The 24,858-nt window shown below is 35.5% G+C and overlaps 1 protein-coding gene across 2 annotated transcripts in view; it reads right to left on the bottom strand.

Annotated features, from left to right (window-relative positions):
- Positions 1-24,858, bottom strand: part of Nup98-96 (nuclear pore complex protein Nup98-96) — a 610,292-nt gene that overhangs the window by 448,744 nt on the left and 136,690 nt on the right. For both annotated transcript variants that reach the window (XM_090395312.1, XM_090395313.1), the window contains exon 7: positions 8,932-9,094. In XM_090395312.1, coding sequence (XP_090251438.1) covers positions 8,932-9,094 — 163 coding nt within the window. The remainder of the gene's footprint in view (positions 1-8,931; positions 9,095-24,858) is intronic.

Here is a 24,858-nt window from a genome sequence, read left to right as displayed (position 1 = left end):
GGGTTCGAAAAAGTAGGGATTGTCTTATACACAGAAAAATACGGCAATTTCTTGGTATCTTTAATTTATAGTACAGTACACGCCGCTTATTGTGATCATTTTGGGACAGGCACTTTTTGATAACAACTGGCTCATAACATCAAGCAAAGGATATAAAAAATTGCATAATTTATTTCAATTTATTATTATGAACATTATTTTATTTAATTTATTGTTATAAACAACTTTTTAATAAGCAACAACAGAAAATTTATTTTAAAAACTTATCTAGTGTTGTCTGTTGTGTCTTTGAATATAGTAGTTCATGAATAAATTGCTTTCAAAGTTTGTCGCTCTACGTTGCACACCGTGACGAAGTATTCATAGAGCTTCTTGCATCTGGGTATTGGTTGGAGGAGGTTCTAAAATTTGTTCTTCTATTTGTATTAGGTTCACTTTCTTCTTTTAGTTTAAAGTTGTCATCGGAAGCAGCTTAACATATTTCCGACACTATCATTGTAGCACCACTTCAATATTGTTACCAATATCCAACCAATTTTCAAATTATTTATTTGCATACCTTCTGGGGTTTGATCAAAATTTTCATTTGTAAGATATTCAAATTCTTCGGAAGAAGGAGTTTCGGAGTCTGTCTTAAAAAATCCACCTTTTTGGAAGCAGTTTTCAATGGTCTTCTCTGAGACTTGCTTCCATGACATTGCTACCAAATGCATCAAGAAGGGAAATCTTTTTGCAATTACACTTGCATCAGATTGGTCTTTTTATATAATCAAGTTCAGCTATAATTCTCGCACAATGTCGTCTTGTGCGAGATCTCGTGCAATAATAAGCTTTACACGCCCGTATGATGCCTTGGTCACATGGCTGAATTAACGATGTAGAGTTTGAAGGCAAGAAAATTACTTTGATGTTCTTTAACGATAAATTCTTTGTGCATGCAGTGCAGCTGTCTACTAACAAGACAATTTTTTGCTTTAATTTAAGATCCCACTTAACTAACCAATTGTTGAAAATGTCATTAATCATCCAAGAATTTGCACTAGAACAGTAATCAACATGCAAACTTTTGACACCTTTAAAACATAGAGAATTTTTACTTTTTCTAATCGCCAGGAGCTCTCATTTGTCACCTTTCATATTAGCACAACAAAAAACTGTCACTCGCTCTTCTGCAGATTTAAATCCTTTAGTACTTTAAGTTTTAAACAAATAAGTATGCTCAGGCATTGCACGAGTCCTGTTTCGTCTGCATCGTAAATATACTTTAAAAAAAGTGCTGATAAAAAGCAGTGCTTTTTTCTTCACCATGAATATTCCTTCACACGATATTCTCTCGCTTTTTCCACCTGTTAAACCACCTATCAGTTGTGGTGAAATTTTCTTTGCCCATTGTTTTTGCAAGTTCTTCTGCTTTTTGATGCATCAAAGGCCCATCAATCGAAGTATTCTTTCCACAAACATTACTAAACCAAATTTTTAATGCTGATTCAACTTGAGTATCCTTACCAGATCGGGCTCTCTTACGATCCATTAGTAAGAGCTAAGTTTCAATGTTTGATCTGTTTTTTAAGATCTTACACAAGAGTAGCTGTGAAATTTTTAAAAGTAATTTCTCTCTTATTCCACATAAATTTATTCAGTTGACTTCCTGCCATACCAGCTTTGTTCTTTCTGCTGTCTATTTCCATATTTAATTTACCATCTTCACTAAAAATTATGCCAAAGTAGCTGAAAGTAGCATTGATATTTTCAATGCTTCTGCCTATTTTCATTGTCTGTCTTGTTATTGTTGACCTTTATACCAAATATATTATGACAGTTATTCAATTTAGTCAGGAGATCTTGCAGATTTGTACTGGATTTATTTCAAAGTATAACATCATCTGCATAAAGTAAAGTGTTGAGATTAACATTTCTGAATCTGATATCAGATTTAATACCGCTTTCCTTCATAATATGATCCATATAGATAATGAATAACAGAGGGGATAATCTTCATTTCTGAGCTTCTTCAACAACCTCCAGAATATCTTGCCACCTTCTTGATATTTATGTTCTTACCAAAATGTTCGCATGACTTTTGTGTAGCTAGTTTTACATAGTGTTTAGCTTTCTTATATTTGTCTCTGTATTCTCTAACAGCACAAGTTGACTCATTTGCCAGGACCTTTTGATATGCTTTCTTCTTTTCCTTCACTGTCTCTTTAACTTCCTGTGTCCACCAAGAAGTTCTGATTTTTTTTATCCTTGCACACAACCTCACCACATGCATCTCTTGCAGAATCAATCAATGTTTTCTTCAGAGTTTGCCACTGAATCTCCAAGGTTTGGTTCCTGTTCTCAAACTCTTTCATTTTTTCTTCAATAAAGTTTGTGTATTTTATTCTACAGTTCACGTCTGAGAGCCGCTCAACTTTTATTTGCTTTAAAACTTTCTTACATGTGTTTGTTTTCAGCATGAAATTCAATTTTATCCTGCTCAGGAATAAAATGTTGAATAAATGTTGATCACTTCCAATTTCAAATCCTCTGTACACTCTAGTGTCCTGCACCAGTGGGAAAACATCACATCAACAATAACATAGTCAATAAGACTGTTCTTATTCCATACTTCTTCTCTCCCTGCAAATTTGTGCACATTTTTATGTTGGAACATTGTGTTAGTAATAACCAGCCCATGTCCTGAGCAGAAATCCAACTTGCCAATATTATTATCTTTGCTCTTTTCTCCAAATTTTTCCAAAATATTTTTGTCATCATCATCATCAAATTACTGCTGTGTAACCTCAAGGGGTGTACAGGATATGATGGTACTACATGAAAAATTTACATCATTACTAACTTTCTGTCTACAATTTTCCTCCAAATCAGTCTGTTACTTGTCAAGACCCCGACATTATCAGATCTTATATTTTGTATGTCTGACAATCATTTTGTACTATGCTATACTCTGCTAACAAGGACCAACTTTTCCTTTTTCATTGTGCCTGTTGCTTTCTCTAAAGCCTCAAAAAATTCCTCCACTTCTACCTTAGTAGAACCTTCAGTGGGAGCATAGGCACAAATAAGTCTCACAAAATACGAGGCACAGATTAGCCTCGTATTTTGTGTTCAATACTTATAGCTACACCTTTTTTCTCTGATTGTCATTGCCTGAATATAACATTTTGTATTTATTGCTCAGAAAGATCTCACCAGTTTTTGTCTTTTTTGTTTCAATCACCCCTATTATGTCAATTTAGTACTTATCCAATTCCTCAGCTAGCTCCATTTCTTTGCCATTCAGGCTTCTTATGTTGATAGTACTGATCTTGAATTCTGGTGACAAGTTGAGGTGTCTCTTAGGATTTGTTCCAGTAGCTGACTTTTCGCTGTATGCCCTGGTTCCCTGGCGAAACCAACGGGGTTGTTTAACCGGGCAACACCCCAAATGAACGAATACACCATGATAATTTTTTGAAATTCTAAAGTAAAACATCGTGGAAGGCTGTTGCATAAACTACTGGCTGACACACATTTTATGAAAAATGAAGTATGGAAGGGGGGGGGGGTCTACAACATGATCCACTGTTACTGAATCTATGGCAAGAATGTAACATTACAGTTGTTTGTTTGCTGATGCAGGGTAATCAGGAATGCACCTGTTATGCAGTATTTGCAAAATGCTTCGGATAGGCTGGAATTGTGCCGATGGCTGTCAGTTATGTTAGTAAATGAAAAGTTGCACACTTTGGTGTGATGAGAATTCCTATGGCATATTATATTGATGGGATTATGTTAAGGGAAACTAAAGAGTTTTAGAAGATAGGAAGCTGAAAGTGAAGGGTCCATATAGCAGAGATTATGAATACAGCTCAGAGGATAATTGTGATGCTGAAATTACCGCACTGAATGAAGTCCTTTTGTTGCCTTATGTACAAGGCCTTGATATGACCTCACCTGGACTAATGTGCACAGATCTGGTCTCCTGCTTTCAAAAGGTGATGCAGATACAGTGAGAGGATGCAAAGGACTGGACAGGAAACTACACTGAGACTGTGGAATGCAGATTATGAGGACAGATTAAGAAAGTGTGGAAAGCAGATGACACTAGCAAGCAAAAGAGGGATAAAAACAATAGAGAGACCTAAAAACTTCTGAAAAGGTCAAATAGGATACTAGTAGAATAATTTTTCATTCTATGAAGGGTGAGAAGAGGGCATCCATAAAAACTGAGAGTGAATGCATTTAAAAAAAAAGGTAAGAGAGCTAGATTTTTCTCTCATAGAGCAGTGCATGATTGGAATGACCTGCCTTTGTAGGTGGTGAGTGCAAGTGATATGAATGAATAGAAGGTATGACAGCTGGATATGCAGCCAACCTTGACGAGACCCTGACTCCCTGGTGGTCTCTGGTAAAAATAAAGACAGGTATGCTTCCTGAGAAATTGTTTTAAACAATCAATTTATGTTTGCCACTATCTATCACATATCTTGTTCATCCTGTGATCAGAAGCAACCATTCAGAAGTTCCATTCTCTGCATGTTTCTTCTTCTTCTTTGGGTGCCATCTCCTATCGGAGGTCAGCGACCACCTTGGAAATTTTTGAGCGATCCTCAGCTACTCTGAGCAGTCTCTCAGAGCTCATGCCAGTCCACTGATGTCTGCCAGTCAAGATTTTTAATTTAATTTAATTTAATGAATACACTGTAAGTTGCATTAATGCATTTTCAACAGAAGTTTGGCTCTCACAAGTTGGAATACCATTTCAGTAATTTCTTTGAAAATTCAATTTCATGGAATAAATCAGAGATACTCCAATTATAAAGACTACAGCTAAGTTACCTAAATTTAAGAAATTTATAACATCTTGAAACCTAACTGCTAATTATTCCTTGTGCACCAATATAACTCAAATGATAAACTGCATACACTCGTGCAGTCTTTTCTTTATTACTTCCATAATTAACTTTAACTCATAACATCTATACTTACCTTCATAAATGTCCCCTATTAGTGAGCGAAAAGCTATTTATAAAATATTTATAAATTATAGATAATAATAAAAATTGTCCCCACTATATAAGTGCAAACTTCTGTTTGCAATTTCCTTGTTGCTGTATAAAGATTTTCATGAAATCAGCTAAAAAAAGATTTACAGTGATCTCAATTATCCTTGACCTTCAAATAACCCTCAGTTATCTAACCCCTGAATGAGTTTTGCATGTCTACCGATTTCTGGTATATAACATGTAACTATACCTTTAATGACCTTGAACAGCAAATTAATTTCTCAAAGTGCCTGGCTAACTGAGTGATTATAGTAGTTACATTTGTCAAGTTTTATGTTCAGACAAATACAATGCATTTTTCTGAGATGTAAGATGTACACAGATATGAACTTTTGTTCATCTGAACCAAGTCTACTTTGCTTACTTTTTTTATTTAATTAATTTTTTTTTTGTGATTCCCAACCATGAACAGATGAATTCCATAATAATATAAGACAGTGTGGTACGCGAAAGGTCTTCAGGGGGTACGTGACAATTTTTGGTTATGCATCATTTACGCATGGAAAATAATTATTAAGAAAAAAAGAATTCTTTTAAACGTATATGTTATTTATGAATGCTCCTACTCAAATTGCGAGTTACTATCGCCACGACGTTTACATCCTGGTGATAGTAACTCCCTTCGGTAAACAACACACCCTCCCCAACAGCGTCACTATACTGAAGACGCAAGAAAAACAAGTAGTTTTATTGTATCACTGAATAAGGTACAGAGACCTTTGAAGTCTGTGTAATATATTTCTCAACAAGTGCAATTAGAGACAACTGGAATAAAAATGACACTAACTAATGAATCACATCTCCCCTCCAACAGAGACTGCTGTGTAGACTCAAGCAAACCCATATGTTGCACTGGCAACATATGGTTTTGCTTAACACTACCCCATCGTGAACGTGTTAAAACTAAGAAATATATAGTGAATATGTTTCAGATATTATGGAATGCGGTTGAAGAGAATTAGCATTTCAACTCAACAGTTGACTTGCCTTTGTGTTTGGTTCGCGCAATCTTTTGTTAACACCGCACCAATCATATGCACTTCTTCATAGCTGTTCTATCTCTACTGGCCTATCATTGCTGTCTGTTTCGTGCTCTGCTTTTACTTCTCATTAGTTATTTGTGAAGGATTGTTCATTATGTATCTCAAGTCTTGGAAATTACTGGTAATTTTTGATTGAAATAATGGGAAAGAAGATGAAGCTATTTGGGTAGATGACTTTGATGATGCACACAAGGAAACTGTTCTTGATCTCAAAAGTAGCAATAGCGAATCGGAGCCTCTTGGTAAGTCGCACCATTTTCAGATTTTTTCTGGAAACTTTAGTTTCCGTAAATCCCCGCATATATCTCGCACCACGACTTTTTAGCTTTAATTGGGAATATAAGATGCAAGTTATATTCGAATAAATACAGTAATTTTTTTTAGTTTTCAAATTCTTAAGTATGGATCATTGGTTAAAGACTGGATTTATAAAACACACAAAAGAGAGCAATATAGCAAATACAAGTAGCTGTAAGCAACAAGAAGACGTTGATATAGACATATACTATATTTATTTATTATTTTGATAAGGGGGGGGGGGGGTACTTGGTAATAATGAAAATTTAAGAAGGGGTATGTGGGGTATCTGAAGTTTGAGAAACACTGATATAAGGCATTAAATGTAACATCAGAAAACCATTTTGATTTGAAATCGGATTTGGCATTTATTTTAAAAAGGATATACATACGTTACATTACATTACATTAGCCAGGTGCTATCAGCCCGTGAGGGACTTTTGGCCTCAAGCACCACGTTGCCACTGGGCATGGTCCTCTGCGACTGTCTGCCACGTTCTGGTCTCCAGCCTGACAGCCTGCAGATCTTCCTTCTCCTGATCCACCTATCTCCTTCTCGGTCTCCCTCATCGGGGTCAGGTCTCCCACACGTCTCACAGTCCTTTCGGGGCCCATGCAGTACAGGTGCCCCAGCCACTGAAGACGCTGGGCTCGCAGCTCCATCAAGACGTCTGCCGAGTTGTATAAAGTGTGTATGTCAGCATTGGACCACCTGCTCCAGACTCCGTCTGCCATGACACCCCTCCATACTCTCAGGTGATCGACTTGTCTCGCCGTGAATCCACACTTCAGCACCGTAGAGGAGAATCGGCCTGATCAAAGTCTTGTATAGTCCCACCTTTGTAGTCCAATACAGCAAGCGCAAGGCAAAATGGGGATGCACCTAAAGCAGCATTTACCCAACTCTGGATATCAGCCTCAACTTTGTCTTCAGTCACGAAAAACCCATGTACCTAAATACCTTCACCCTCTCAAACTGTGCAGCTCCCTCTGGTTCTTGAGCAGCATGTCGACTCATGAAAAGGTATTTTTGTCTTCTCGGTGTTTATCTTCAGGCCAATTTCTTCCGCAGCTTCCTCAATAGCTGTAACAAATGCTACTGCGTCGTCCCGTGGATGCGCCATGACGTTCAGGTCGTCCACGTAGCCAAGAATCCTAACTTGCACCCCTCCATTTCGACTCCACCTGCCACTTGCTATGTGTTTCTAATTACTTTTTCCAACACTAGATTGAAGAGCTGGGTAGAGCTACCAAGCTATAGAGTCATGAGTGAGATGGCTAAAGATCGCGATAAGTGGAGAACCTTTCTTCTTAGTGGACTCAACCGATCATCAAGCGAATGAGATGAGATGATGAGATTGAAGAGAATCAGAGAAAGCCCATCACCCTGCTTCACACCAGTCTGTACTTGAAACGGGTCCGACAGGTCACCTTCTGCTTTCGCTCTTGCTCTCGAACTATGTATGCACACCTGCACCATTTTTCGGAGTTTTCAAGGAATTCTCAGCTCTTCTAACACTTGCCATATTTTTGGGCATATTATTGAGTCATAGGCTTTAGAAAAGTCTATGAAAATATTATGAACTTCCCGGTTATATTCCCAGCACTTTTCAAAAACTTGGCGTAGCATGAAGAGTTGGTCTATTGTAGAATAGTTCCTCCTGAAGCCCATCTGGGTAGTCACCAAGGCACTCTTCTGTATATGGTGTGAGGTGCATTAGCATGATGTTAGACAGCACCTTGTAGCCAGTCGACAGCAGTGAGATGCCCCTATAGTTGCTGCATTGAGCCTTATCTCCTTTCTTATATACTGGGGGTGATCAGTGACTCCTTCCACTTGTCCGGCAGTCGTTCTTCTTGCCAGATCATCAAGATGAGCCGGTGCGGCTGCTCCAGCAGGATGTCCCCACCATTCTTCAGGAGCTCTGTTGGTATGCAGTCCACTCCTGGTGCCTTATTACTTTTCAGCATGTGGATAGCACGAATAATCTCATTAAATGTTGGCTCTTCAATAAATGGTTCAGCAGTTTGATAAGGAGTATAATCCTCCGATATTGATGTTCCAGCATTGACATTCAGCAAGTTCACGAAATATCTATGCCACCAAGCGAGAGCATCTTTTGAGTTTGTTAATAGATTTCTACTCTCATCTCTTGTGAGAGTGGAAATAATAATATAATATAATAATTCTGACATAAATAAGATGCAAACTAAACACTAAATAAAAATCACTCCATTTTGAAATGGCTTAACCTCCCTACCAGCCAATGTGGATGAAATAGTAACCAAATTGCACTTCTTATCCATGTTATTCAATGGGTTTTAGAGCTTCGTATCCAGATTTATCTCGACGTCTATAGACATCATGGCCAGGGGGGGGGGGGGTAACAGTTATCCAAAAATATTAAGCGCAAAATTTCATTAGAATACTGCAATAGCTGTAAAGTAACTAAAAATTAATACAGTATAGAACATGTACATAGGATAAAAAACTTTTCAGCAACAAAATATTTATGATGTTTGTTAATTAGGCTACATACTTGTTGCTGCACCAAATAGTGGCTTTGACTGATTAGAACCAAAAGAAAATGCAGAAGTTGAAGCTGGTGTTCCAAATAAACTTGTCTGTCCTGTAGTACCAAATGCACCAATCCCAGCCTGAGGTCCTTTCCGATTAGCAAGATAGTCTTCCATTCTTAGTTCCTGTGGTACAGGTGACAGAAGGGAAGGAAATTATAACATCAACAAGTGTAGTTTCAAATTTTAATTAAATGCAGAGGACATTGTCAAGAAAAAAGAGGGAAGAAGCAAAAAAATTATTAGTGATGCACAAAATACTAAGAGTACATAAGGTAATAATACATTTTTGATTTTTTTTTCATAAAAAACTGTTTATAGAAAATAAATTTAAATTTATGTAGCACAATAGACTTGGCTTAGTAAGCTGTATGAATTCATGATGTTATTTTTCTTCCTTAATAAGTTACATATCTTAAAATATTCTGAATATTGGTCTGAATATCATTCTGAAAATGAATGAAAAAAAACGATTTTTCAAAAATTGTACACTGATGTACAGTAAATGCATAATATGGTTAACACCCCAAAATGATTCACTATAATGAATTACGAAAAAGTCCTGGCATAAGTCAGACACAGTTAATGCTATTACAAACAGTAAAAGCTTAAACCATTCACAACAAAGTGAATTTCCTAGCAAATAACATTAAAGAAAATTGCAGGAAATTGTACACTAATGATAAACATTGTTTATGTATGGAAGAAAACAGAAGAAAAGATAAACAGAAAAAAAAGAAATTGCAGCAAACTGTATGCTGATAACAGACTATGAGACAAAAGAAACATCAAGGGAAAACTGCAGGATATTGTACATTGATGACAGAACAATGTTTACATTATTTACAGAACAAAGGAAATCACGGGAAAGAGAAGAAGGAAATCACATTTATGAACAGAACATGAAGAACTGACAGGAACAAAACACACACACACAAGGGTGGTCTGAAAAGTTCTTGGCCTAACAATGAAAAAACGCATTTATAGTTTCAAAATTATTTTTATTTTTCAACATAATCTCCTTTAAGACTAATGCATTTATTCCAGCAATGCTCCAGCGCCATTATCCCGTCCCTGTAGTGGTTCTCTAAGATCTGCAAAATACCCTTCTACAGCTGCAACAATCACCTTTTGATTCGAAGAAAAACACTGACCAGTGAGGAAGAATTTTAGTTTTGGGAAGAGACAGAAGTTAGAGAGAGCCAAATCTGGGTGAAGCCAAATCTTGGAACCTTCACCCTATTGGGTGAAGGTTCCAACAATTCATAGTGCAGATCCCTTAATTTTCCGATTGCCAAAACACCTTTGTGGGCAGGTGCATTATGATGAAAGATGATTTTTTTCATCTGCAAAATGGGTCTTTTCTCACAAATTTTTTTGTCCAGTCTGGTTAAGAGATCGGAATAATATTCCCTGGTTATTGTTTTACCCTTTTCAAGATAATTAATAAACAAAATGCCTTTAAGCATCCCAAAACGCCGATGCTATGACCTTTCCTGCTGATGGAACTGACTATGTCTTCTTGTGCTGAATAATCGGCTTCTGTCCACTGTTTTGACTGCTGTTTGGATTCTGGTGTGTAATGGTGAATCCAAGTCTCATCCATAGTAATACATTGAAGCACAAAATCAGTTTTATTCTTGTTAAAACACTCCAAGCACTGTTCAGAGATTTTCATGCGAGTGTGTTTTTGATCTGCTGTGAACAAGCATGGCACCCATCTTGCACAAAGCTTTTTCATTTGCAATTCTTCATGCAAAATATATCCTACACGTTCTTTTGAAATGCCTATAGTCTAGGCCAGTGTTTCTCAAACTTCAGATATCGCGTACCCCTTCTTAAATTTTCATTATTACCAAGTACCCCTAATTAATTAACTTTAAAAAAAATAAATTCATTAAATTAAAAATAAATCAATTAATTTATTAAAATTTTAATTAATTAAAATTAATAAATTAATTTAAAATATTAATTAAAATTAAATATCTACTTTATTTGAATTTATATGTTCATGTAAACAAAAAATGATTTATTTTTAAATTTTGGTTCTCTAGAGATGTCAGACGACACACCCTTATCAATTTCATTTGATCCAGATGCAATATCAACGTTTTCTTGTTGCTTACAGCTACTTGTATTTGCTATATTTCTCTCTTTTGGGGTTTTTATAAATCCAATCTTTAACCAATGATCCATACATAAGAATTTGAAAGCTAAAAAAAAAAATACTGTATTTACTCGAATATAACTCTAACTTTTTTCCCAAAATTAAAGCTAAAAAATCGTGTTGCGAGATACGTGTGGGACTTATTGGAAACTAAAGTTTTTCAGAAAAAAACTGAAAATGGGGCGACTTACCAAGAAGCTCCTACTCGCTATCACTACTTTTGGCATAGAGAACAGTTTCTTTGTGTGCATCATCAAAGTCATCTACCCAAATAGCATCATCTTCTTTCCCATTATTTCAAGGAAAAATTACCAGTAATTTACAAGACTTGAAATATGTAGAGCAGCGAAGACCAGCATATGATTGGTGCGGTATTAACAAAAGATCGCTGCGAACAAAAGACAAATTAGCATTTCCACAGTTGAGTTGAAATGCTAATTCCCTTCAACTGAATTCCATAATATCTGAAACACATTCGCTATATATTTCTTAGTTTTAACACATTAACGACGGGGGGGGGGGGGGGGGGGGGTCAAGCAAAACCATATGTTCCACCGGCAACATATGGTTTTGCTTGGTCTATATATCTGTTGGAGAGGGGGGGGGGGGGTGATTCATTAGCTAGTGCAGTTTTATCCTGGTTGTCTCTAATTGCACTGTTTGTTGAAAAATATAATGACTCCTTTAATTATGCATAGCTGAAAATTGCCACGTATCCCCTAATGACCTTATAAGTGTGGTATGTGTACCCCCGCAGGGGGTACGCATACCACACTTGGAGAAACACTGGTCTAAGTAATTTCACACACTTGGACTCACCAGTCATCCAATACCTTATCATGCACTTGATCAATTATTTCTGGTGTTATTAAACTTTTTGGACGTCCTTCAGTGGATCATCTTCAAGGCTGGTACGGTCCCATTTAAACTCGGCAGCCCATTTCTTAATTGTCGAAAATGAAGGAGAATAGTGCCCATGAGCTTTTATGAACTTCGAATAATTTCTTTTGCCGTTAAACCGTCTTTTACAAAGAATTTTATAACTGCACAATACTCAATTTAACCCATTTCAAGGGATATAGACAATACTTGTGCTTCAGACAGCTGTATAAAACAAAAAAATTGATAGAATGACTTGCAATTTCACATGGATGCTTATGACAGATGTATCAACTTAGAAAAAAAAATCTTGCCGATAGTGTTGTCATCTATGGTCGAGGACGAGAACTTTTCAGACCACCCTCATAAATCAAAACAACAACAAAAAAAAAGTACAACTGTAAATAATAATGGAAGGCATAAGAAGAAAAAAAAAAAAAAAAACAGAAAAGCATGACATTCTAAAAATGAAAAATTAATGTTTAAATTTCAAAATGTTGCTTCAGCTTAAATTAATGTCACTAACCTGAAATCTTAATAAACTAAATATCTGCATGCTGTAACATTGAAATCAAAAAAAAATCACTTTTTTTTTTAAAATCTTGCTGGTAAATGATCTTTAAAACATGAAATGAGTCGTTATCCAAAACATCTTCATAACTTTTTAAACTTCGAATTAAAGAAACGAATTTAATCTTCTAAGAGAAAACAATATAAAATTTATGTCAGTTGCCCATCATCAAGTCTGTCCAATTATGAAGACGACTTGTTTGTCAGCTCTGTGCTAATCACTTCTCTGTTCCCTTACTAACTGACACAGACTAATGTTCATCACTTGTCTTCTCCTTTTTCTTGTCTGGAGGTAACCAATTAAGTATATCGACTGACTTACTGAAGTTTTAAGATTTTGTTTATTACAAAGATTTTATTTAATGACATTAAGCCCATAACATTTCAAAATATAAACCTTAATTCTGCATTTTTCATTTTTGAAATGCAGTTCTTAATTCTGCAGTTTCATACTCTTCTAGTTCTTTGTCTCCCATTATTATGTGAAATTGTACTTTATTATGTTGATATTTGTATAATTAATATTCGTTCCAGTCAATTTTTTGTGTTCAGTCTTCACTAAGATTCCTGACCATTTCCTTTATTTCCAGTGATTTCTTCTATTTTCCTGACATTTGTTTTGTTTCATGGAAATGTTTGGCAGAGAGGTGAATCAATCTTTCTTTCTTTCCCTAAATTCACTATAGCAAACCTTGAGCTATAAAAAAAAAAAAAACTATTTCTCTTGTTCCTAGAGATTTGCAAAAGAAGCATTTACTGTATTATGCAGTATATACTTTTTTTTTGCAATCTCATCAAGTGGAACATGATGTAAAAAAATATGCCAAATTCAATTTTATTATAACAATATAATAATATTACTTCACTAATCCTACAAATCTCTTAACTGCTGAAGCTATCACATATTAATCTCAAATGATACTTAACTTCCTTCTTCATTTAGTTTATTATTTTTAATTTCCCAGCCTGGTTGATCAAGTGGTTAGCATGTCCCCTCTCCAGCCAAAAGGCTGTGGGTTCGAATCCTGCCGTGGGTATGGATGGATGTTTGTGATTGTCTGTGAAAATACTAGTAGTGGTGGTGGGCAGTAGATGTGTTGGTGTAGATGATAATAGTTACGGTTCATTGTTGTTGGAGAATTGGGTGGAGACAAAGTTGTAGAGTAGGTGCCCTTTCTTAATAAGTCTTTGGACTCTCTGGAGGTGTCATATAATAATAATTCATTTATTCATGTTAGACTAATATCTGATAAACAGAATCCTGTTGCAACTTGATTTCAAAAGATAATTTTGAAAAAGACTGCTTAAGAGGGAGAGGGGGGGGGGGGAATACACAACCATAAACCACCACCTAGCACAGTTATACACCACATCTAGAAATATATCTGAAAGAGAAACTTAAAAATATTAATCACAAGACATTACAGTTTAAACAATGCTTTTTTTTTCCTCATGTATGAGTAGAGGAAGCTTCATAACTTGCCACAAATCTTTTTCTGCCAGCCACAAGGTATCAACAAACACAATATGCATTCCAAGGGAAAGTCCACATCTAATAGTCAAGAATACAATTCAGAAAGGTTTCAAGAAATTGCTTGCTCAAAAACTACTTTAAAGCTTACTAAAATATACACAATAAAAAAAGAGAATATAGAGAGATGACATTAATAACCTCTTGACAGAGAAAATTCTCACAATTGTGTCATTCTTAATCAGAGCCACAAAAGCATTTATTCCATAATGAACAATGAATACCACTATGTGACAGCCAACCCTCCAACATTGGCAGCTTATCTACAGATCCATAAATTCAAGCCTGTGTTACCTTCATACCACACAGTACCACTCTATTAAAAAACAAGCACCATCATCAGAACTCTCAAAGCCACATCCCTATTACATCATAACACATCCAAAAAAGATAAACTACTTACTAAAATAAAGAGCCAAAAGGCTTCACTTCAGCAATGCAAATTTATAAAAATTAAGTGGATATTAAATCCAGCATTATTTCAAAGCCTAATACAGAAACTATAAAAGTTTCGTATGAAATTTGACCAGAGAGCTTATGGGAATACACTCACCGATATTTACGAATTTTCCTAGCTGGACCTTATAGGAAAGATGATCGCTATGCCCAAGCGTCCATAAACTACTTATTCAAATAAACTTTAAAAAAATAAAAATAAAAATTTGATAAACTACTTATTCAAAAAAAGCTAAAGCAAGAAAATATTAAATAGTTCATATACAAAGAAGCACAGCTTCCACGTAATACCATAGCAATAACATTCAAGAGGTTCTGCAGTTTCCCATAATGCTGGGAGCATCTCGACGTGCATCTTATCCTGAAAGCATAAAGATAATAGTATCCAGAAGTTCTGCTCTATTAAATTTTCTAAAGAATGAACTTAGTAATAAATACTCAGGTATCCACAACTGTGAAAAATCATACACAGAACTATCTAGAAGATTTCAGAGGATCTAACAAAGTGAACACTTAATGTAGTGCAAAAAATAACAGAAAAAACTTGTATGAAAGAACAGGCTTAAAATTAGGTCGCACAACAAATCAGGAAATTACCTTCATGTCTTAGTATATAGAAAACTTTTAACTCCTTAGAAAGAAGCTTTAACACGGTCAAGAAAAGCAGTGAAATCTTGAAGCTGGAAATCACATGCTGAAAGTGCATGTCATTTGAAACTTTCTAGTCTAGAACTAGGAATTTTTACTATAGCAAAACATAATAAACTACTGAAAAGTCCAACAAAATTCTCGCAGGCACATTACTATTCTAAGGAAGCTTCACCAAAGGTTTAGGTATTGATTATTCGTAGAAGTATTTTATGGTATAAACACCAGTACAGTAGAACAAATAAAAAAAATATTAATTTACTAACATTTTGATGGAATTCCAACTAGCATCTTCAGAGCACAAAATACAGCCAGATAATTGAAGAAACAATTCAAATTATCTCTCTCTGCAACTACTTATCGAGTGCTCTATGTTTAATAACAAGATATATTTTGTACTTGAAAATGCATGCTGTATGGAAATTTAGCAGAAATATCAGAAGCTTAACTTATTTTGTTTCTTTGGAATTATTTATAATACATGTGGCTAATAAAATACATATGAATATAAATAAAATAAGAGAACAGCAAAATAAGCATGCTGATACTAAATAAATTCAGAAAACAAACAAAATAAATATAAATCATAAACAGGTTGTTATTAAGAGCATTCAGTTCATATGAAAGCAACACCACTCTGCAAGACAAACTATTATTACCTTCTGCTTGAGAAGAATATCTGTTTGAAACAGATGAAGTTCTATGAGAGTAGAACAGAGTTTGTTACATACATAGCTAATGTCCATATACCAGCATAGTAATGTTCATAGAGGAAGAATAAAAGTTTGAAGGTCTAAGCCTTTTACAGTTAAAAACCAAAGATCACTTCCATCTACATCTCATGAGTTCCTAATCCTATCAAGGTAACATGACAAAAAAAACTTCTAGCTAGCATTGTGCCTCACACTGTAAGACTACTACTGCAGCTGCTGACTGAGATTCCTCTATGGATTAAATATTGTTTTTTTCATTAAATAATATTAAATATTACTGTAAACTAAACTAAACATTTGTTAAGAGATATTGTTCGGTTTAGTTTTTTTCTGACAATGTTGTTTAGGGAAATTAACAAAGTAGATGGAATCATAACTAAATAAATGTGCTTCTTATTTCCATATTTTATCAAAGTTAAATTGGCCTCTTTAGGGGAATAACACACTTGCTTTAACATGTGCATGCAGGTAATACCTCACTGAGAAAAAACAGAAGAAATACAGGGAGGCCTATAGCCATTAAATTTATGATACTTTTTGCCTATGGATGAGAATTTCCCATATGTGAAGGGAAGAAGCATATTTCAGGAAAAGCTTCTCAAATTTAAATTTCCTTCAGAAGAGCTGCCCTCATCAATTATTCTAACCAGAACAAATATGGTTGCATCACAGTGCCTCTCATATGAGAAACTCTCATCTGCAGACAAGCAGCCCAACAGTAAAGAGCACTTATCTAAAGCCAATAAGTAAAATATAGACCTCCCTATATTTCCTCTTCGTTCTCAGTCACTGAAGGTAGTGCCTGTATGCATATATTAATACAAGTGTATTATTCCCCAGAAGATGCAGCATTGTAACTTTGGCAAAATACTGGAAATAATCAGCATCATTTCCTGATATATATGACCTGACTTTGGACAGGACTGAGGTGAGAGTAAGTTGATGGTGTGGTAGACATTTATCACATTACCTGTTGAATTAGCTGTATGTGTTCTTGCTTGTGTATAGTGGATGTCAGCTGAGTATAATATAATATATAGATGATGAACAGGTGTTAGGTTCAGGAGCAAATCTCTTGACTAGAAGCCTCATGCTCATATCAACCTGAATAGCCAGCAATTCAAAGTTGATAAAGATTATTATAATTACGGCTATTATAGCTTGTTTTTGTTTAGGAGTGTCCCTTATTTTAAATACACTGGCTATTATGGATGTCTCCAGAACATTAGACACCATACACACACTACTCACTGAGGACCCCCCCCCCCACACACACACACAAAATTAATACCAAATGACATCATTAACTTCATCAAATTCACAATATCCACCAACTTCTTTAAATTTAACAACTCCATATATATTCAAATTTTTGGTCTCCCAATGGGCCAAACATCAGTGGACATCTAGCAGAATTATTCCTGGCACACATCAAATCACTCTACCCCCCCCCCCCCCCCCTCAGCATCGCCTTTTATGGCAGATACGTAGACGATATTCTATGCATTGGCAAACCCTCACACATCTCTGCCTTACAAACATCCCTCAACTATTATAACAACAGATTACAATTCACCATGGAAACAGAACAGAACAAATCCATCAATTTCTTAAACCTGACATTAATCAGAAGCAATAACAAGATAGCTACTGAGATATTCCACAAACCCACACATATCGGAAACTACCTCCATTTCAGTTCATACCACCCATATTCCGTTAAAAAAATCAGTCATCTTATCACAATTTATCAATGCTTACAAATTCTCAACCAACAGCAATTATCTTTACATGGAATTAAAGTATTTAACACAGGTTTTCAAAAATTGCAACTATCCCATGCATCTAATAAGTTACGCCAATAGTACGGCAGAATCCTGTCATAACAATAATACAACCAAAACAGACTTCCCTACACGTATGGTCATCAAATTGCCATACATCAAAAACACATACAAAGCCTACAAATACATTTTCAAAAACACGGACTATAACCAACTCTCCTAAAATCCACTAAATCTCTCACACACAAAGAAATATTCGAACACCACAACGTAGTCTACAAATTTCCTTCTCAAAAAGACTGTGACGTCACCTACACTGGCTCTATAATTAGGTCCTTATGGACTAGACTACAAGAGCACTTCAGGGATTGCAATATTCCCATTCCGGAATATCTGAACACAAAAAAACATTGCAACATCAAAAAGAAAAATAAAACGCAGAGTACAGGGAAGACAGAAATTGCAGTTCACGCCCTTGAATTGAAACATATCCCCCAAATCGACAAGGCCATAATCAAAGACAAACAAGACAACGAAACAATGCTTAGAATATCCGAAACTATCGCCATAAAATGCGATGAAAATTCAATCAACGTCCACTGCCCCTACCTAATTTCCCAATGTTGGACGATCCAGAACTTACAAATTAAGCCACGCCTCCGGCCATTTAGCGACAACAAATGCCCTTATTTGGCAAATTCAACTTGCAGTCTTGACATAGTCCTACACTCATTCCGAAAATGTTCCGAGGATGGTCAGTCGACCGAAACAGTTCGCATCCCGTTAACCCCTCCCCTCCTGCCCCAGTTTGAACATAAGTAAACCCTTCCCCTTCTCTTCCCCCACCCCAGAAAATGTGCCCCTAAACACAATAATATATTTATATATATATATTATTAATACATAACCTGCATTTCCAAATTTATTTTTCCCGCGTCCAAACACCCCCCCCCCCCACGCTCCCTTCCTCCTTCCTTCCCCCCTCTTTATAAACAACCTTCAGCAGGATCATGAAATTGGAAGACATCCTGGAATCAAAACAAGGTACGTACAAAATTTTTCCACCTCTTTTATTCTGCTATAATTGCCTTCTATACTCACCCATAATGCCCTAAAATATAATATATATACCCCTGTTTTGAGTAATAATAGCCAATGTATTTAAAATAAGGGACACTCCTAAACAAAAACAGCCATAATTATAATGGTAGTGTTTAAGAGGAGTAGCATGGGAATTTTCCCTGAAACTATACCTAGTTGATAAAGATGCTTCTGATGTGTTTCTCACAGAAGGCTACAGGAAGCATGTGATGCAATGTACCAGGTAAAAACTGTCACGTTATTAGTATTTAGCTGTAATATAAAGGTCAGTCTCTCTCTCTCTCACTCTCTCTCTATATATATATATATTTATTTATTTTTAAATACATTAAATGACTTAAGAAAATTGACACAAACTGGGTTTTATATTGGCCGAAGGATTTTAATTTTACAAATATCAACAAGTTTTGCAAACTTAGTTGTTTGGCTTCTTCAGGATGAATAAAAGAGATACAAAACAACTTAAACTATTCATGAAGGAATGAACTGAATACAATTGTATTTTTTACAAATACAGAAGAACGCGCACATCAAATGCATGGAGCATGTATGATGTCAACTGTTGTTATGGGAACATTCTGTAATTAGCAGCGAAATTTAACTCTGGTGTGCTTAATGATCTTATGAGGAGTCTTCCAAATATCAGCTAGAATTAATCCTTGGTTTCTATTGAGGTTGTGTTTAGAACGGATGATTGTTATGGCTTCTTTTATATATCGGAAGCAGAAATCTTCCTCTAAATAGGACATGGAGCTTTTGTCCCATTTGATGGTATGGTTTGTCCTCGCGAAATGAAAGTCTAACCCAGAGTTCTCTTCGCTGTTATTATTTATATTTGTTATTTTCTGTTATTATCTGTTATTTTATATCTATTATGATCTGTTATTATCTCCTACGTGTTCTTTTTTCTAATTTCCAAACTTCTTGAGGTCTGGCCAATATAATTTAATCCACATGAACAGAGGATGTTATAAACATCCGGCATATTCGAAGAAGACATGACTGTCTTTCGGAGATCTTAAAAAATAGCAGATAGTCTTTAAAGGTTTAAAAGTCACTCGTATTTCATGTGGCTTGAGGAGCATAGCAATCTTTCTAGAAACTGTCCCGGCATAAGGAATGGCGATGGTGGATTTGTAACGTATTTCCTCTGATTGTTGTTGTTGTGTGGGGTCGCAGAAAAGTATCTTATGGATCAATTTTTTTGGATAACTATTGTCTATCAGGGTTTTTGATATGTGGGATAGTTCATTTTTGAGATCTTTATCATCTGTAGTGATGCAAGAGGTCCTATTTTTTAGCATGTGTACGATGCTTAGTTTTTGAGAAATGTGGTGCGAAGATGTGATGTGCAAGTATCGACCTGTGTTGGTTAGTTTGCAATAGACTACAAGGCTGATATGTCCATCCATTTGTTTCTTAATTAAAGTATCCAGGAATGATAATTGTTTGTCCTTCTCAAGTTCCAAGGTGAACTTTATTTTGTGATGGAAGGAGTTGATCTTGGTAAGAAAATGAAAAAGATCTTTTTCTGTGTTTTTCCATACAATAAAAAGTCATCCATGTACCTCCACCACACTGTGGGTTTAGGGTCACATTGAGACAAAATGTCATTTTCCAGTTTCTCCATAAAGAGATCTGCACAAGGGGGGGGTTGCCCATTGCGAGGCCTGTTAATTGTTCATAAATCGTTTCATTCCATACGAAAAAAATTAGATTTTAAGTAAAGATGAAAAAGAGAAGTAATATCTTCAGGAAAGAGATTTCTCAAAATGCTGATTCTTCTTCTACTGTAAAAAAGGATATTACAAACAGGCTTGCAAGAATGTCTGTTTCGGAGATCGAGATGTTCTTCAATTTTTCAACGAAAAGTTGTGAATTTTTTATCTAGGTATCCGAATTATGGATGTGTGCCTTAAGGAGACTTGCAAGGTGTTTCGATAATAAGCATGTAGGAGAATTAATTCCATCCACTATAGAGTGCAGCGGTATTCCATTTTTATGCACTTTGGGAGAGCCATATAGACACAGCGACGACTTTAATCTTCATTTTAAATCTGTTGGCCAGCTGTCCATATTACGTAACAAGTTTTTTGTCTCATTGTGATTTTTTTCTTCTGGGATCTGAATCTAAAACACAATAGGTAGATATGTCAGAGATTAAGTCTGTGATCTTTTTCTTGTAATCTCTGGTGTTTAAGACAACTGTAGAGTTTCTTTTAACTGCTTTTAAGATGATAATTTCTCTATTTTTCTTCAAACTAAACATAGCTCTTTTTTCTAAAGGCATGATATTTGGGTTCGGAACACTTGAAGATGAGAGAATAATGGCACTTTTCAGTCTGAGATCATTTGCTATGGATTCCAGTAATGACAAAAGTACCTTTTCTATGTTACATATGATGTCCACTTTAGGAATTTGGTCTGGGGCAATAGCAAAATTGAACCCTTTCTTTAGTATACTAACTTCCGGTTTTGTTAAAACGTGTTCAGAGAAATTGAAGATTATTGTGTTATCTGGCAGATTAGGTCTTGACTTATAACTGTTTTCATGAAGAGCATTGAATTTTTCAATTTGGCTTTTTTTGCTGATAGAAAAGATCTCCTGAAAACTATTATTTATCATGTTGTCTAAAAGTGACCACAGGTTTTGGTCTATATTGTTGGAGATGCCTTCGTATATTTGATAGCATTTCATATTTACTTTGCTTAATTCAAATCTAACATGTTGTATATGCTCACATAAAAGTGCCAAGGATGTTTTGAAATATACATCTGTGGCATAAATATGAGATTTTCTTATAACAAGAAGAAATGTCCTTTATGATATAGTTGGTCATTTATTATACTTATGGATTACATTTTGGCTTTAGAAATCAGATGTTAATTATTACACATAATGTTATTTAGGGAAATTAACAACATACGCAGTATAATAACTAAATAAATTTACGTATTATTTCCAATACCGGGTCACTAAAGGGTGAAAGCCAAATAACTGTTTTCATAAAGAGCATTGAATTTTTCAATTTGGCTTTTTCAATGTGGAAAGAAACATCCACATCACCTTTAAAGAATGCAGAGAATCAACTAGAAAGAAGATAACGATCTGACCTAATGTCCAAACCTCACCTTCAAGTAGTGTGCTCTGTTAGTAGATATCTACTAATTATTGAATGAACATGGGCTCGCATTTTTGGACTAAGCTGCTCTCCATTGGCTTAAACCACAAATGGATATATGATGTTGCAATATGACAATATTTCATCCAAATCTGGGGAGTCATACAGGTTTCATCAGGACAACCAATGAAAAGTCAGCTGCTAGAACAAACTCAACATCTAGAAGAAGAATAAACCCAATATCAAAACCACTGAAGATAGGAACCATCAATATATAAGAAGCATCAACAGAAAGGATATCGAACTTGAAAAGTATCACATGGACATAATTGGCATTACAAAGGAGACAAAAACATGTGAGATCTTACAAGTAATACGTACAGGATGTTATATTCAGCCAATAACAATTAAGAAAAGAAAAGAGCAGAAATAACATTCAACATTAAACATGAGCAACATGAATGGAAAGCAGTTTCAAGTAGAGTTATATGTCATCATATTCAAATTCCTGGCATGTACCCTCAAAGGGTGTACAGGATATTATGATAGTACTATATGAAGAACTTGCATCATTACTAACTTCCTATCAACAATTTTCCTCCAAATCAATCTGGTATCTGTCAATGCACCAACATTATCAGATCTTATACTTCTATCTTCTAAGCAACATTTTACTGATTCAATCTACCTATATCTTGGTCTTTTTTCTGCAAACCCTGCAGAGAACATTTTGTTTTGCTGATCTTCCTCTCCCATTCTGTTTAAGTTACCCTGAGATTAGCTCTGCTATCATTCCTGGATGCTAACAATGTCAAATTCTTTCCTAATATCCTTGTTTTTAATATGATATTGCCATTGATGACATATGTTCATGAACGTAATCTTTCTTAGGGCTCTTACATCTGTGGTCTCTGGTCTTTGTCAGTTATACTCACGAGTGGAGATCCCACTTCTTCTCAATCTATACTTTGGATCCGACATGTTAGTCACTATGATGTTCTTAAACAAAATAATAAGTTGCTAGTTGGTTTCTAATTCAAATATAGAGAAAATTTATATTTAAAGACTACGCCACACCGTAACTCTTGTTACGGAAAACTCGTAACGACTCAAACTTCCGTGAAACAATCGTTATTGGTGACATAAAGTGGTGCTGAGTATTAGCCCAAAACAGAGTGTTGAGTGGAGACCACCAGAATAGGGGAAGAAAAATAAGTAGCCTCAAAGTTTTGAAGTGATTGATAATTCTAACCCAGCTCTCAGATCCGTAAGTTAAAACTGGTTTGAACGCTGTCTTGTATACAGCTAATTTAGTGTTCCAACTAATTTCTCTCTTATTCCATATGAATTTATTCAATTGACTTCCTACCACACCAGCCTTGTTGATTCTGTTGTCTATTTCCATATTTAATTTACGATCTTCACTAAAACTTGTGTCTAAGTAGATGAAATGTTTTACTTGTTCTATAGGTTCTCCATTCACGATGCAGTTGAAATTTTCAATGTTTCTGCCTACTTTTATTGTCTTTGTCTTGTTATTGCTGATTTTCACACCAAATTTATAGTCTGCGAGGTTAGTCCAGTGGCTTTGTGCTTCGCAACCATATGACTGGGGAAGAAGCATCCTAGGTTCGATTCCCGATGGCAACGAGAAGAGCTTAAGGATCTTCCTCAACCATAGCAAGTTAGCCGGTCTTGGACATAGACAGCAGGGTTTTTCATCCCCCAAACAGGCAAACCGGCCCCGTGAACAGACACAAATACAGTCAGGAATACCTAAGACAATCCCTCGAGCCATAGGTCTGAATTGTCAGCTATGCCGGTCCCCATCCCAGATAAAAAATAAAAAATAAAAAAAATAGGGGGGGGGGGATTGGGTGGTGCCATACCTTCCCATAAAAGGGGCTCATGGCCCCTTTTATGGGAAGATATAATGCCAAATTTATTACAACAGTTATTCAAATTTAGTCAGGAAATCTTGCAGACTTGTACCGGATTTATTTCAAAGTATAATATTATCTGCACAAAGTAAAGAGCTGAGATTAACATCTCCAATTTTGATATCAGGATTAAAACCACTGTCCTTCCTAATGTGATCCATATATATATAGAATAACAGAGGGGATAATGTACATCCTTGTCTGACACCAGATTTAACATCAAAACATCTTCCTTACTTCCTTCAATTCTAATTGCTGACTTACACTCAAATAAAGACTATGTATTCTTGATATAATGCCCCATTGACAACATACAACTGTAGCATTTTGAATAGCTTTTCTCTTGGCACCTTATCATATGCCTTTTGCAGGTCTACAAAACTTAAATACAGATTTTTGTTATATTCCCATGATTTCTCAACTATTTGCTCTAAACTGAAAATATGATCCTGAAAGCATCTATTTGGCCTGAATCCAGCTTGTTATTCACCAAGCTTCCCTTCCACAACCCCCTTCTCAAGTATACTGCATAAATCTTACCAATCATCTAGAATTCGACCCTCTGTCCAAACCTTCTGAACTATGCAGTGCAGCCATTGTAAGACTTGCCTCCATACTCGAGCATTTCTGATCGAATATCATCCACTCCGGCTGCCTTTCCACATTTTAGGCTTTTAATGGCTTTTTCTACTTCGTGTATGGATATGTATTCCTGACTGCATGTCTGGTCAGTGTTTTTTTACCACTTTGCTGTCACTGATTGTTTCATTTGCAATTCTTCAAAGTAATTACTCCATCAAGGATATATTTTTCTTCATGTTACCTTTATCATCTCTAATTCCTTTTACAACACTGTTTCCTCCATTTCAGAGCTTTTTCAACAGCCTCCAGAACATTTTGCCACCTTTCTGGTATTTATATTCTATTCTATGTTCTTGTCAATCTCTTCCCATGACTTTTGCTTAGCTAGTTTTACAGT

The sequence above is a fragment of the Typopeltis vanoorti genome, chromosome 7 (assembly GCF_054136105.1).
Source record: "Typopeltis vanoorti isolate ZY-2024b chromosome 7, IOZ_Tvanoo_1.0, whole genome shotgun sequence".
NCBI classification, from domain to species: domain Eukaryota; kingdom Metazoa; phylum Arthropoda; class Arachnida; order Uropygi; family Thelyphonidae; genus Typopeltis; species Typopeltis vanoorti.
The sequence above is the reverse complement of the archived record's forward strand: the minus strand, read 5'-3'. Positions and strand labels throughout refer to the sequence as shown.